At 37.8% G+C, this 13,216-nt stretch overlaps 1 protein-coding gene across 1 annotated transcript in view; it reads left to right on the top strand.

Moving 5' to 3' along the window:
* LOC124613821 overlaps positions 1 to 13,216 on the top strand; it is a 187,241-nt gene that overhangs the window by 160,500 nt on the left and 13,525 nt on the right. The window contains exons 13-14 of the mRNA XM_047142544.1: positions 1,813 to 2,119; positions 8,308 to 8,602. Of these exons, the coding sequence (XP_046998500.1) occupies positions 1,813 to 2,119; positions 8,308 to 8,602 (602 nt within the window). The remainder of the gene's footprint in view (positions 1 to 1,812; positions 2,120 to 8,307; positions 8,603 to 13,216) is intronic.

The following is a 13,216-nucleotide window of genomic DNA, read 5'->3' as shown; positions in this document are numbered from 1 at the left end:
GGTATGAGAGCTGATTGACAAACACTGAGGCTAATTCCCCCCCCCCCCCCCCCCCCCCCCGCCCCCCCCATCCCCACGATTTTTATTACTCCATTTCAATGTTTACATGATCTTTTTCAAAGTACTCCCCTTTTACTTGAATACACTTTCTATAGCAGCTCTGCCAGTCCTCAAACACGTGGTGCAGACCATTCTTTGTCAGGTCCTTGAGAATCGCCTTACTTTTCTTGAGCGATGCTTCAGAGCTCTCAAATTGAATGTCCCAAAGTGTTGCCATAAGAGATGGGAATAAAAAGAAATCAATGACGCAAGATTGAAGCTGTGTGTACACGGATAATGTTGAATTGAGTGGGAAACTGCACAAATTGATTTGCAACATGAGGCTGTGCATTGTCATGATAAAGTTGCCACCCAATGTGAGAAAGTTCTGGTCATTTCCTTGCAGTGTGCTTCCTTAATTTGGCCGATACTGAGGTGTGTTTGTAAGCTGCTACAACAGTAGTGTGATGGGGAACTACACACTGGTAAAGGAGTCCACGACAATAAAAAAAATGTGATCGAAATCACTTTCCCTGCAGATGGAACAACTTCCCCCTTTTTGGTGCTAGGATTTCTACACTGTGCTGGCTCATTTTCTTTCAGGATCATAGTGCTGTAGCCATGACTCATCACCTGTGGTAACTGATCCCAGAAATGCATCACCTCTGTCAGCAGAGAGACACAGCATGTCATGGCTTATCTCAGTTCGCACAGCCTTTTGCTTGGAACTCCACAGACATGGTACCCGACAGGCACAGTCACAGTTCATATGGAGATGGTTATGCAGAATTGTAAAACACTGCAATACAAAGTTCTCAACATTTATTTGAGATTGATTGTCATCCGCCAATCCTCATGGACAGTACATCAGCTGTGACTATGTTGACGTCAGTCACAGCAGATGTAGAAATACCAGGCCCACCTAGCTTAACACAGACAAGTCGCCCATCTTTGAAGTCATTGAATCACCTAAACACTGTTTCATGAGGTAGTGCTTCTTCACTGTATGCTTAATGCCACATTTCTTAAGTTACAGTGGCTGTAGGCACTAAACGAACAGACTTTTAGTGTCCAGTACTGCTCCTCCTAACGTGTCGCCTCCATTGTGCAGTATGCCAAATGCACAGCGTGTCTACAAAATAGAGCATCACTACCAACCTACTGATATGAGAGTGCTGCTGTCTGTGGACATTAAACATAAAAGCCCGTTGTTCTCAAATATTCATGGTACGGGTAGGAAACTATTAGAAGCAACAGCAAAAATAATTAGTCTCTATCTCTATTGATCAGCCCTCCTCATATATTCAGCATGTCACAATTCTTAAATAAAAACTGCTCACAATGTGTGTGATGTTTATAGTAACTATTGGGAACAAAAGGAAAGAGAATTACACATTGTCTGTCAACACCAAAGTTATTAAAGGTGGCTTACTAAGTTAATTGTAGGAAGAATAAATAAGAGGGGCAAGGGATCAACTATGTCCATTTGAATGAACTATTGTAGCATTCTCCTGGGATTATTTACTCAAACATAAATCAATATGGTGGGATGAGGATTAGGACTCCACGTTTCATGTACACAAGGGTTCCACTTTTCATGGACACAAGGTCCACTAATCATGTACTATGAAAACAAGAGCAGTGCACCACCACCACCTTAATCATTTCAAAACCAAGAAATATTATAGTTATATGATGTTACAATAATTGTAGTTTTTACATGTTCAGTCTGTGTGCTGTGAACTACAAATTTATGTAAATTCCATTTAACAGGTTAAGCATAGTTCTGCTCTGACTATACCGGTAACTCTACGAGGTCTCAAGACTGTACCTGAGCTCCATTGGTCTGACTTTTCTGTGGATGAACGAGGCCGAACACTGGCAGGGCGCCGTGCATTTTATCCTGCCCTTTGGTCAGGCCATCCAGTCACGTTAAGCGTTAGTGCTGCTGGGCGTGGTGGTGGAGATTTACCTGCATCTCGGGCACCGATGCTTACTCCCCTTGCTCAATTCTGTGATCTGATTCCTGCCAGATACCTTCTCCGGCCTCCATCTGTTGATCCTGATCAGCTGGTTAGAGGTAATATAAAATTTATATAAGGTATACAGTAGTAGTAATGATGCTGCACTAAACTCAATCAGTATTTACACTGTATCTCTGTTATTTATTTAATGTCAACTTTGATTATCAGTTTTCATACAAAACAACTATGCACACTGAATAAAACATCTTGATGACAGAATATTTATTGCCTGCTATTAGTGTATAGGATGAAGAGTACAGATGTCGATGTTCTATGAATGTGGCTTCAGCATTAACGCTGTTTGGTGCAAATCGTTAAGGTGCCAGGCATGACCATATTGATAGCTACATTTCTGCCTGTGTGTTTGCCATATTTTCTTAATCCATAGAATTCTTACATTGCTTCAGAGTACTGTTTATTCCATCTTGAAAATTCCTTCCCAATTATTAGGAACAGTGTTATAATGTGGCTTTGTAGTCTAAATTTCCAACTAGTTTTCTAAGAATGTAAATACTTATGTTGGCTTTTGCCAAAAAGCTTAAAATCTTTGTCATGTGTAATATAAAGGCCAGAAGTGGAACTGCATAAAGCACGCATGCTTTTATTTTTTACGTTATTGTATCAGCTATGAAATTGTGTACTTTTTAAAGTTTTATATTCAATTTGAAATTGTGCGAGCTTAAAAGATCTCCTGAAAATGAAAAATCAAGATGTTACTAAAGTTAAGAAGAACAGAGACTTGATACAAGAAGTACCACTGCCACCTCTACACTAGGAACAATTTGATAATTGGCCAGTAGTGAGTGACAAAATATTTTGACGGCATTGGTTACTCCCTCATAAGTTAAAGTTGTTATCCTGTAAGGCAGTTAGCAGTGCTGCATTAAAGGATATTTTAATAATGAATAATTTCTAAGGTTAATTTGAATTATTTGGTACCTACCTTCTGGAGGCTCAATTCTTAGTAATGCCACCAGTTAATTTTAGGTGTTTCCGCACCTTTCAGACCTATATATTTCTCCTGCTTCTCCAGAAAGGACAGAGGGATTGGTTGGGGATGGTTGGAAAAGGGGGGTGGGAAGCAGTTATCTCAGTCTCTAGATTGAGTGTGTCCCACCGTACGTGAGGAGTGGAGCAAATCCAAAATCATCCATGCCATACAATCCAGTGATTCCTCAATTCCAGCATTGCTTTCAAACCCTCTCTGAAAATCGAACTTCAAGTCTTACTCTTGAATATTGAGTTATCTCTGATCTAAAGGCATTCTGCTCTACCATTATCCTCCATACTGACAAAGGCTCCACTACTGTGGTACTTGACCACAAGGATTACGTGGTAGAGAAACTTCATCAGCTTTTATACACTTACACATACAAAATCGTTTCCCATGGTAACATTCCACCTAAGCTAGTGTCAGAAGAATGTAAAAGTGCTTCACCCTTACAAGGCCCTAAAAATGCCTCCATAGAAGTTCTTGTGCCTTTTGTCCCATGCACACCAATCTACTGCCTAAATACACTAGCTACCTGTACCAGTTTGGACCATGCAACTTCAAAGCTCCAGGGAAGCACAGTACATATTGTTTACTAGCTTAAATGTGTTTACTGTGTGACATTTTACAGGGTGTTTCACAATTTGTGTTAAACACTTCTAGAGGTTGTAGAGGTGTCGTAGTAGATCAATTTTTACACAGGAATCCACACCTGGAAATGTCATCCAATGACACTACAGAATGTAAAAGTTACAGGCACTAGTGTCTGTAAATGCATGCATATGCAGGATAATTCAGTGATGATGTTGCAAACTCTTGAGGATGATGGAGACTGATAACTGCATCAATTTGAGGGAGGAATCCCTGGTTCAGAAACAAATGAGTTGAAAGTTAGGTGAGAAAATCATTCTGATACCTGTATCGGTACTACTGTTGTGAAGAATGTAGGGCATGCAACTTTCAGGGGCGGTAGTATGGACCAAGACAAGAAAAAATGTCTAGTAAACATGGTCTCTACAGTGCATGCCTGAGGAGCTATGAGCACTTGTTCATTTTCACCATCATGAAACATATCTCCTATATTGAGCAAGTGCCCATAGTTCATAAGGTATCCATTGTAGAGCCCATGTTTACTAGACTTTTTTTTTGTTTTAGTTCATACTACCATATCTGAATGTTGCCTACCCTACAATCTTAGCAACAACAGTACCAGTACATATATTCCACCCTCGGACGTATCACAACAGTTTTCACTTATAATTGTTGATTCGTTCATTTCCAGTACAGGGACCCGTACCTAAAATTGATATGTTTATCCTTCTCAATCATCTTTCTTGAAAGTTCTAAAATCATCATGGAATCACCTTGTATATGCATGCATTTACAGACACCGGTGCGTATAACTTTGACACTCTGTAGCGTCGTTGTCGTTGGATGATGTTTCTGGAAATGGATTCCCATGTAAAATTTGATCTTCTAAGTCCCCTCCACAACCTCTAGAACATGAATTGTGAAACACCCTGATATAGGGTTGCCTGAACACAGGAACCCTTCTGCCCCACCCCCTCTCAACTAATTTCCTATACAGTAAAAATTTCATGATTTACTTTTTTATTTGCTTTTTACATTAATTTCTCCTGATTCCTCCCTCTCTGTTCTCCTTTCTTTCTATTTCTTAACTGCATTATTCTTTCTGATTTGTTTTGTTTCCTCTTCCTTTCCACCTTTACTTTTCACACAGGCTCTTCTATCAACTCTGAACTGAAGTTGGCCCAGTGCTTACTAATGGTTCCCGCCCCCCCCCCCCCCCCCCCCCCCTCTTCCCCTTCTCTAATTTTGAAAGCTAAGAGTTTGTTTAATTTTGCTTTTACTTTGTTGTAAATTTTCATCCCCATATGGTACGAAGTTTCAAACAGTGAGTAGGCAGTGTAAAATTATTTTGATTTCTGGTGTTGTAGTCATGTTGAAATTTTTGTTACAAATAAATCAGGGTTACTGTGTACAAAGATAGTCAGTTTATAGATGTACAGTGAGCGAACGCTTAAAGTACTAAGAATTTTGGAGTGGGCGACATAAATTTCTTTGCTTTACACTGTGCATGTTTCTAATGATTAGTTTTCTGAAGTTTTAATATTAGAGATGTATGGCACGGGCTACCACAAAATGTATTATTACTGGTTCAAAGTAATTGATATACTGCTTGCTGCTAACACTATATAATATGACCACGAATGCTAAGCTATTTATTTTAAATGTTTGTTATTTTATGCATGCCTATAATTTTCAGCAACTGTAGTATATATTTTTCAAAAAGAAATATATACGAGGGTTGGAGCTTTAATAGTGGCAACCATTTATTTACAGCTCATACAAAATAGGTACATGTTTCAACGTTTTACTGACCTTCAAAATAGTTACCAGCATTGTGTATAACCCATTGCCAGTGATGTGGAAGTCGTAGGATACTCTTAGCAGTGCCAGTTGTGTTGCCAGTTAGAGCGGCACTGTCTATTGCCTGACGAATTTGTAGCAGTTCTGAAGCGAATGCTGTGAAGTGTTAGAAATCCAGTTGAACTCACGAGGGCTTAAGTCAGGGGAGTGCAGTATGTGGTATAGCACTTAGCAGCCCCATCAGTCAAACAAATCAGTAACTATGTGTGCCTGAGCATTGTCCTACAAAATGATGGTCAGGTCCTGCAGAAAGTGTCATCACTTCTGTCTGTATGCTGTTCATTTTTGGAACACAACCTACGACCAGCTTCGTTGGGCAATAGACCACGCTGCTCGAACTGTCAACACAACTGGCACTGCTAAGAGTATCCTAAGACTTCCACATCACTGACAATGCTGGTGACTACTTTGAAGGTCAGTAAAACTTTGAAACATGTATCTATTTTGTACAAGCTGTAAATAAATAGTTGCCACTATTTAAGTTCCAACCCTCATATTTATTACACCTAACTGGTTTCAACAGACTGATTTGTCATTTTCATAAGCCTACAGATGTATGTATATTATAAATCTTTAGATTTTTGCTGTATATTTATGTGAAATATAAAAAGTTTAAATTACTTAGTATTGGTTTTGCAGATGTGAATATCTTCCTTATACAAACATAATGCCATATATCCTGAAGTGTACACGTTGTATGCGATTATTGTTAACACAGATTGATAATTTACAGTAACTCAGTCACGTCATGTTTACATCAACCTGTTGTGCTAGCAGCAAGGAACGTATATAAAAGCATATATAAAAATATAACCAAGGTATATAAAGAACTTATATATAATTCATTAAAAAAAAGCCACATGGTTCTAATATACAAAAGGCCTAGGCCAATTTTCATGTTGTATAGGAGATAGAATAGGGTCTGTTTTTAATGCAAATTGATCCTTCAACATTTCTTTTGAATTTAGGTAGGAAAGTGTGTATATTTCAAATTCTTCCAAATGGTTCTTTTTGTGGCCCTCTCCAACTACATGCAAAATTTACATGTTAAGCAAGGATGGAAGAGGAAGAGTGTGTTTCTCTATTTTGAGATGTTCAGCAAAAGTTGACATATGAATTCTCGTCATCTTTCTTGAGCAAATGATCACAAAAGCGGATCTTAAATGCCCTCCTTGTCTGTCCTATATAAAAACTATGACACACATTATGTTCTTTTTCTATACTCCAGATTTGAGAAAATTGTCAGTCAGAGGTTTCCATTATGTCCAAAGAGCAACTGGGTGCATTATTGGTGGCAAAGAACACAGTGATGTCATATTTTTTAAATACATTATCTATGCAATATGGAATGTCACCTTGAAATGGGATTGTAGTGTATTTATTAACAGTGAAGGACATTTTTATTCTGTTGAGAGGAATTTATATTCTTGTTGGTTTTCGTATTGTACAGTTTTTGTACGAGGTTTGCTTGAGACACTTTTGACGACTATGTACTTAATAACTTTAAGTTTTGTAGCAATAGCAATTTTTATTTGCGTTTATGTGTGTTCTTTGCTGCTAGCACAACAGCTTGATATATACATAGATGTGATAGTTACTGTAAATTGTCAATCTGTGTATACCAAAACCGCATACAATAAGTAAATTTCTGGACATATCATGGTATTATGCCTCTATGAAGAAGATTTTGACATTTGCTAAATCAGTACTAAGTAAGTTTCTGTAATACACTTCTTATACTTCACTTAACTGTATAGCCAAGATATAAAGATTAATTTTGTAGGTTTCTGAAGATGACAAATTAATTTGTTGAAACTGGTAAGGTGTAATAAAAATGTATTTGCAACTGATGACTGAATTTTGTTATGAAAAATTATTTGAAATGTACTGTATATGTTTATGGATGTTTCATCTCCAAATAAAACTGAGTGACAATCAATATTAAGCAGTAGATCATTTATGAAAAACAGGAACAGAATGTGACTTAATACTGAACCTTGGGGTACTCCTTGTGAAATGAAGTGGTTTTTCCATTCTAAAGCATGATTTCTTTTCTCTGATGTTATAACCACAATTTGCGTGTGGTTGGTTAGGTAGGACCTAAACCATTCTAATACAGTGCCCATAATTCCACATTTTTCCAGTTTTTTTGTGATGGCAACTCTAGAAATTGGATCCTTTAAATGTGAATACTTGCCATCCATGTTTTGGCTGTGATTTGTGTTACCGTAAATTTAGAGAACCATCCCATGTCAGTTGCTTCTATGTTGTTTTTAGTGGTAAAACATAAGGTATGTGGTGATGACATTTGAATTATGCAAAAGGAGAGGATCAGCTTAATGTAAAAGATAAGAGTATTTAATGTAAATAGACTCATTTGGAGGAAATATTCCAAAAATAGAAGTGCAAAGTATTGGGACAGGAGAAAACAGTTTGAGGTAATGCGAGATAGAGTAATAAAAGTTTGGCATTAATATGTGTTATTTGCTTACTTAATCAGCAGTTGGAGTTTTCTCTTTACACCCTCTGTCCTCATATTATTTTCTTGTTAGTTTGTGAAGCTCTGATCAAGAGTTTCAAAGGGGCTTTAGATGCCTGTGTAGAGAGTGAACACACAATGTATTATTTTTGTTGGAACTGTTAAAACTACATTTTACAGAAAAAAATAAAATTTGGAAAACTTTCACACATTCTATACAAACAAAAGTTTGATCACTAACGCCAGTAAAAAATTAAAATAATAATAATAATAATATCAAAAAGGTTACACTTTTTAATTAGCCTCTCTCCTTTTGTTGGCAGCATCTGTGTCAGTGTTGGTACGACTTCAGGTGGACACAGTGCAGTCGTACGGTCGCAGGCTACGGGAAAAGGAAAGGTGGGAAGAAGAAGCAGCAAGCTTTGCACTGTTGCAGCTTGTCAATGGCCTGAAAAGACTGCAGGCTCAGGGAATCGAGGAGGCACCACTTTCACTGACCAACTTTGTCCTTTGCCGCTACGAGGACTGCCAGCAGGCTGATATGCACCCACACTTGTGTGCTTTGAGGGAACTGGGTGCTAGTACAGCTGAGGGTGGTGGTGGCACTGCTCCAAGAGGGTGAGCACAACATAATTTCCGTACAATATTGTGCTGTTACAGTAAAAAATAAAATAAAATAAAATAAATATTTATGGCTGTGTAGCATAAAGTTCTTTTCAAAATATGCTGCGGTGAACAACCTCATTGTAAGTCAATAAAATAATTTCTTTGTAAGATATTGAGGAAGTATGAGAAACTAGGATGAAGAATGGGCAGCATTTACTCGTGTTAAACACAGGAGATTAAACATCCTGTAAACTGACTTTTTTATCATTATCTCATATGAGTGGCTCATGGAATACTTAATTAGTGAGTTGGGGCAATGATTATGACATGGGCTTCCCATATGGGATTAATGGATCTCTAATACCAGTCAGGTCAATGTAAGTTGAATTCTCCATGATTTTCTGGAATTTATTCAGATGAATACCAGGATGATTTCTTCTCCTTTACTTTTTTGCAGCTGAGCTAATGGTCCATCTCTTAAAACCTCAACATTGATGGAAATTTAGAACTTAACTTCCGTTCTATGGAATATTTTTTTTTCTTTTGTCATTGAGTTCTGTAGATGCGATTGATCCCAGCATGAACGAGAACATTCAGGGGAGTGGAATGACTCAAGACATCCATTCAAAGGAGACAAGCAAAGCAAAAGAAATGAAGTCTGTACCCTGCCTTGACAATAAATAATTACTCTACTGCTCAATGTTCCAGCAAAATGTAATTTAGTAAATTAGAAGAAAACAACTACTTTGAGAGAGAAAAAAGCTGCTACCTCCTCACTTGCTATACCTTCTGTTGGTAGTTCAACATTAGAGGAGGAGCTGACAGTTTTGGGGCACCTCCTTACCCTTGAGGAGGGAGACTGCAACTAAAGGCAGAAGAATCGGCAATGATCAGTGTTATGAGGATGTATGTGGTAGTGGAAACCACTGCATTAGAGACATAATGTGTGTCCACATGACATGTCTGTTACTGAAAAAGTGTCATCATGATCTCTCCATTGGCAGAACATTTTGGATTAGACGCCCATTTGGATCTCCAGGAGGGGATTGCCAAGGGGAAGGTAGCAATGAGAAGAAGATTGAATAAGCAACTAAAGGGAAACTTTCTATGAGTTGGAGCATGTAACTTCAGGAGTGCAAGTAGGGAAGCTAGAAAATCAGAAAAGAGAAATGCAGAGGGTTAACTTGAATATAATGAGGGTAAGCGGAGTGAAATGGAAAAAAGAAAAGGATTTCTGGTCAGACAGATATTGGGTAATATCAACATTAGCAGGATAGGATGTAACAAGAATAGGATTCATTGTGAATAGGTTAGTAGGGCAGAGAGAATAGTTCATTGATAGGGTTGTTTTCAGTAGAATCGACCACTAGCCAATGCCAAAAAGAACAGTTCAGGCACACATGCAGGTGTCACAAGGTGAAGATGAAGAGGTGGAGGTAGAGGTAGAGGAAGTGTCTGAAGATATTTAATGGGTAATTATGTGGGTGATAATAATGGGGGATTGTAACACTGTAGTATGTGAAGGAAATGGCATCAGAGTTATAGGAGAATATGGGATTGGTAGTAGCAATGACAGAGGAGAGAGACTAATTGAGTTCTACAGTTAATTTCAGCTAATAATAGTAAATACACTCTTCAAAAATCACAAGAGACAGAGGTATGCATGGAAAATGCTGAAGACATGGGTAGATTCCTACTGGATTACATTGTGGTTAGACAGATTCTGAAATCGTGTATTAGATTGTAAAGCACACGCAGATATAGACTTTGATCAAAATTTAGTAATTGTAAAAAGTATACTGAACTTTAACAGAACTGCCAAGAAGATGATAACCAATATCGTAGTAGCCAGTTCAGTGGAAGAGGGATGGACATTTCTAAGAACATCAATGGCAGAAGTTGGACAGACAATCACAAGTACAAGGAAGGTAATTGTGAAGAAACCTTGGGTAGCAGAAGAAATACTGAAACTGATTGACAAAAGAAGGAAGTACAAAAATGGCAAGGGAAAGAGAGAAATACGGCGCTACAGATGAATGAAATAAATAGAAATTGCAGGGGAGCCAAGACAAAATAGCTTCAGCAGAAATATGAGGAAGTTAGAAAGGCAGTAGGCATTGGAAGAACTGGTTCAGCATATAGAGAAGTCAAAATAACCTTTGGCGAAATTAAAAGCAAGAGGTCAACATTTAGAGTACAATGGGAATTTCACTATTAAATGCAGGTGAGAGAGCTGATATGTAAAAAGAGTACACATAAGACCTTAAATGGGGGAGGGGCAAGGGGGGGGGGATTTGTCTGATGATGTGATGGAAGAAGTAATGGAAATTGATACGGAAGATAAGAGATCCAATATTAGTCAGATAAAAAATTAAGATCTGCCGTCTCCTGTCCTCAACTCTCTCTGTGCATAACCTCCTCATCACTCCCCCCTGTCCCCTCTCTCTGTACATCTTCTCTCCCTTCCCCCTCCCTCCCTCTCTGTCTAGATGGCTTTGTGTAGAATCTGTGAGTCTGAAGACATTCTATTAGACTGTCAGAAGGTATCATTTACACAATTCTGAAGATAATAAGGGCAGATAAGTGTGAGAACTGTCTCACAACTAGCTTAACAACTCGTGCACCAAGTTGCTAACAAGATAGTATACAGAAGAATGGAAAAGAAAAATCAGTATTTGTTATATGACAATCAGTTTGGCTTTCAGAAAGATAAAGATACCAGAGAGGCAGTTCTGACATTACACTTCATAATGGAAGCAAGAAATAACAAGAATCAATACACATTCATAGTATTTGTTAACCTAGGGGAAAAAATGCTGATGTAGAATTTTGAGAAAAATAGGAGTAAGCTTAGGGAAAGGAGGGAAAGAGTGGAAGACCAAGAACCAAGTGCTGGGATTGAAAAGGTGTAACACAGGGATGCACTCTTTTGTCCCTACTGTTATGTACGCCAAAGAAATAATTATGGAAATAAAATTCCAGAGTGGGATTAAAATTCAGGGTGAAATGATATCAATGATAAGATTTGTGCTGAAATTGCAATCCTCAGTGAAAGTGAAGAATAATTAGAGGATCTGATGAATGGAATGGACAGTGTAATGAGTGCAGAATATGGATTGAAATTAAACTGAAGAAATGTGCAGGTAATGAGATTAGCAATGAACTTAAAATCAAAATTGTTAATAACAAAGTAGATGAAGTTAAGAAATTTTGATTCCTTGGAGGCAAAATAACACATGATGAATGAAGCAAGGAGCAAATAAAAAGCAGACTATCATAGGCAAAAAGGGTATTCCTGCCCAAAGAAGCCTACTAGTACGAAACACTGGCCTTAATTGGAAGAACAAATTTCTGAGCTTGTACATTTAAAGCCCAGCACTATACAGTAGTGAATTGTGAACCAGAAAAGAAGAAAACCTCTTTGAAATGTGTTGTTATAGAAGGATATTGAAATTTAGGTGAACTGATAAGATCCAGAATAAGGAGGTTCTCTGCAGAATCATTGAAGAAAGGTACATATGGAGAATAATGACAAAAGAAGGGACAATATGATAGCACGTGTTAGGACATGAGGTCATCAATTTGGTGGTGCTAGAGGGAACTGTAGAGTATAAAAACAGTTGGCGAAAGCTGATTTGGAATATATCCAACATATAATTGAGGACATAAGGTGCAAGTGCTATTCCGAGATGAGGAGACGGGAGGGAAAGAATTCATGGCATGTCGCATCAAACAAGTTGGAACACTGACCACAATAAAGTTTCAAAGAAAACAGCTACCTACATCTGTAAGAGCAGAGACCTGTTTATAATACACTACTGTGAGTGGTGCAGCTTTACAATAAAGACAACTAATTGTTTTGTAACTAATAGTAATTGTAAATCTTTGTATGTAAATAATGAGGTAATATGTATAGGAACTTTTTTTAAATAGTATTGGTTTCCTGGGAGTTTGTTGAATGTAGAAAGAACAAGATTTTCACTCTGCAGCGAAGTGTGCATTTATATAAAACTTCCTGGCAGATTAAAACTGTGTGCTGGACCGAGACTCGAACTCGGGACCTTTGCCTTTTGTTGAATGTAATATGGTACTATCAAAATAACTTTTAATAACTCTTTAGCTATAATAATGGATTTTATTGTTGATAACTGAGGTATTTTGTACCCCCAGGAGGGGGTGAGGGTGCAGATAGTAATAGAGGGGGTGCTGGCTTTCATTGAAATATTTACATATATTTCATATTGTGTAAGAAAATACATCTGGGGAACAAATATTGTTAGTGTCGGATTCTCAAATTCCGTGAACCAAGCTAGCCCATCATTGATTTCCTGTCATATTTAACAAGAACTGAGCTGTAGATCCTGTCAGCTGGAATTATGAGAAAAATCGCAAGTTGTATTTCATTACATAGCCCATGTCACCAACCATCCGCAGGGTTAGCAACTTACCAAACATTTAACAATCATTAATGACAATAATGTGCTTGACAATGCTTCCACCACTTCTTTGCAACTCTGGGTACAAGAATAGATTTTTAATAACAACCATTTTGACTGTCCTCAATTTCAGGCAGACTTCCAGAGTTAGCTGAAGGTAGTGAATTAGCTAAGAGTTAAATTCTAGTTA

This window comes from Schistocerca americana, chromosome 4 (genome assembly GCF_021461395.2).
Source record: "Schistocerca americana isolate TAMUIC-IGC-003095 chromosome 4, iqSchAmer2.1, whole genome shotgun sequence".
Classification (NCBI taxonomy): Eukaryota; Metazoa; Arthropoda; class Insecta; order Orthoptera; family Acrididae; genus Schistocerca; species Schistocerca americana.
This window is presented reverse-complemented; position numbering and strand designations above follow the sequence as displayed.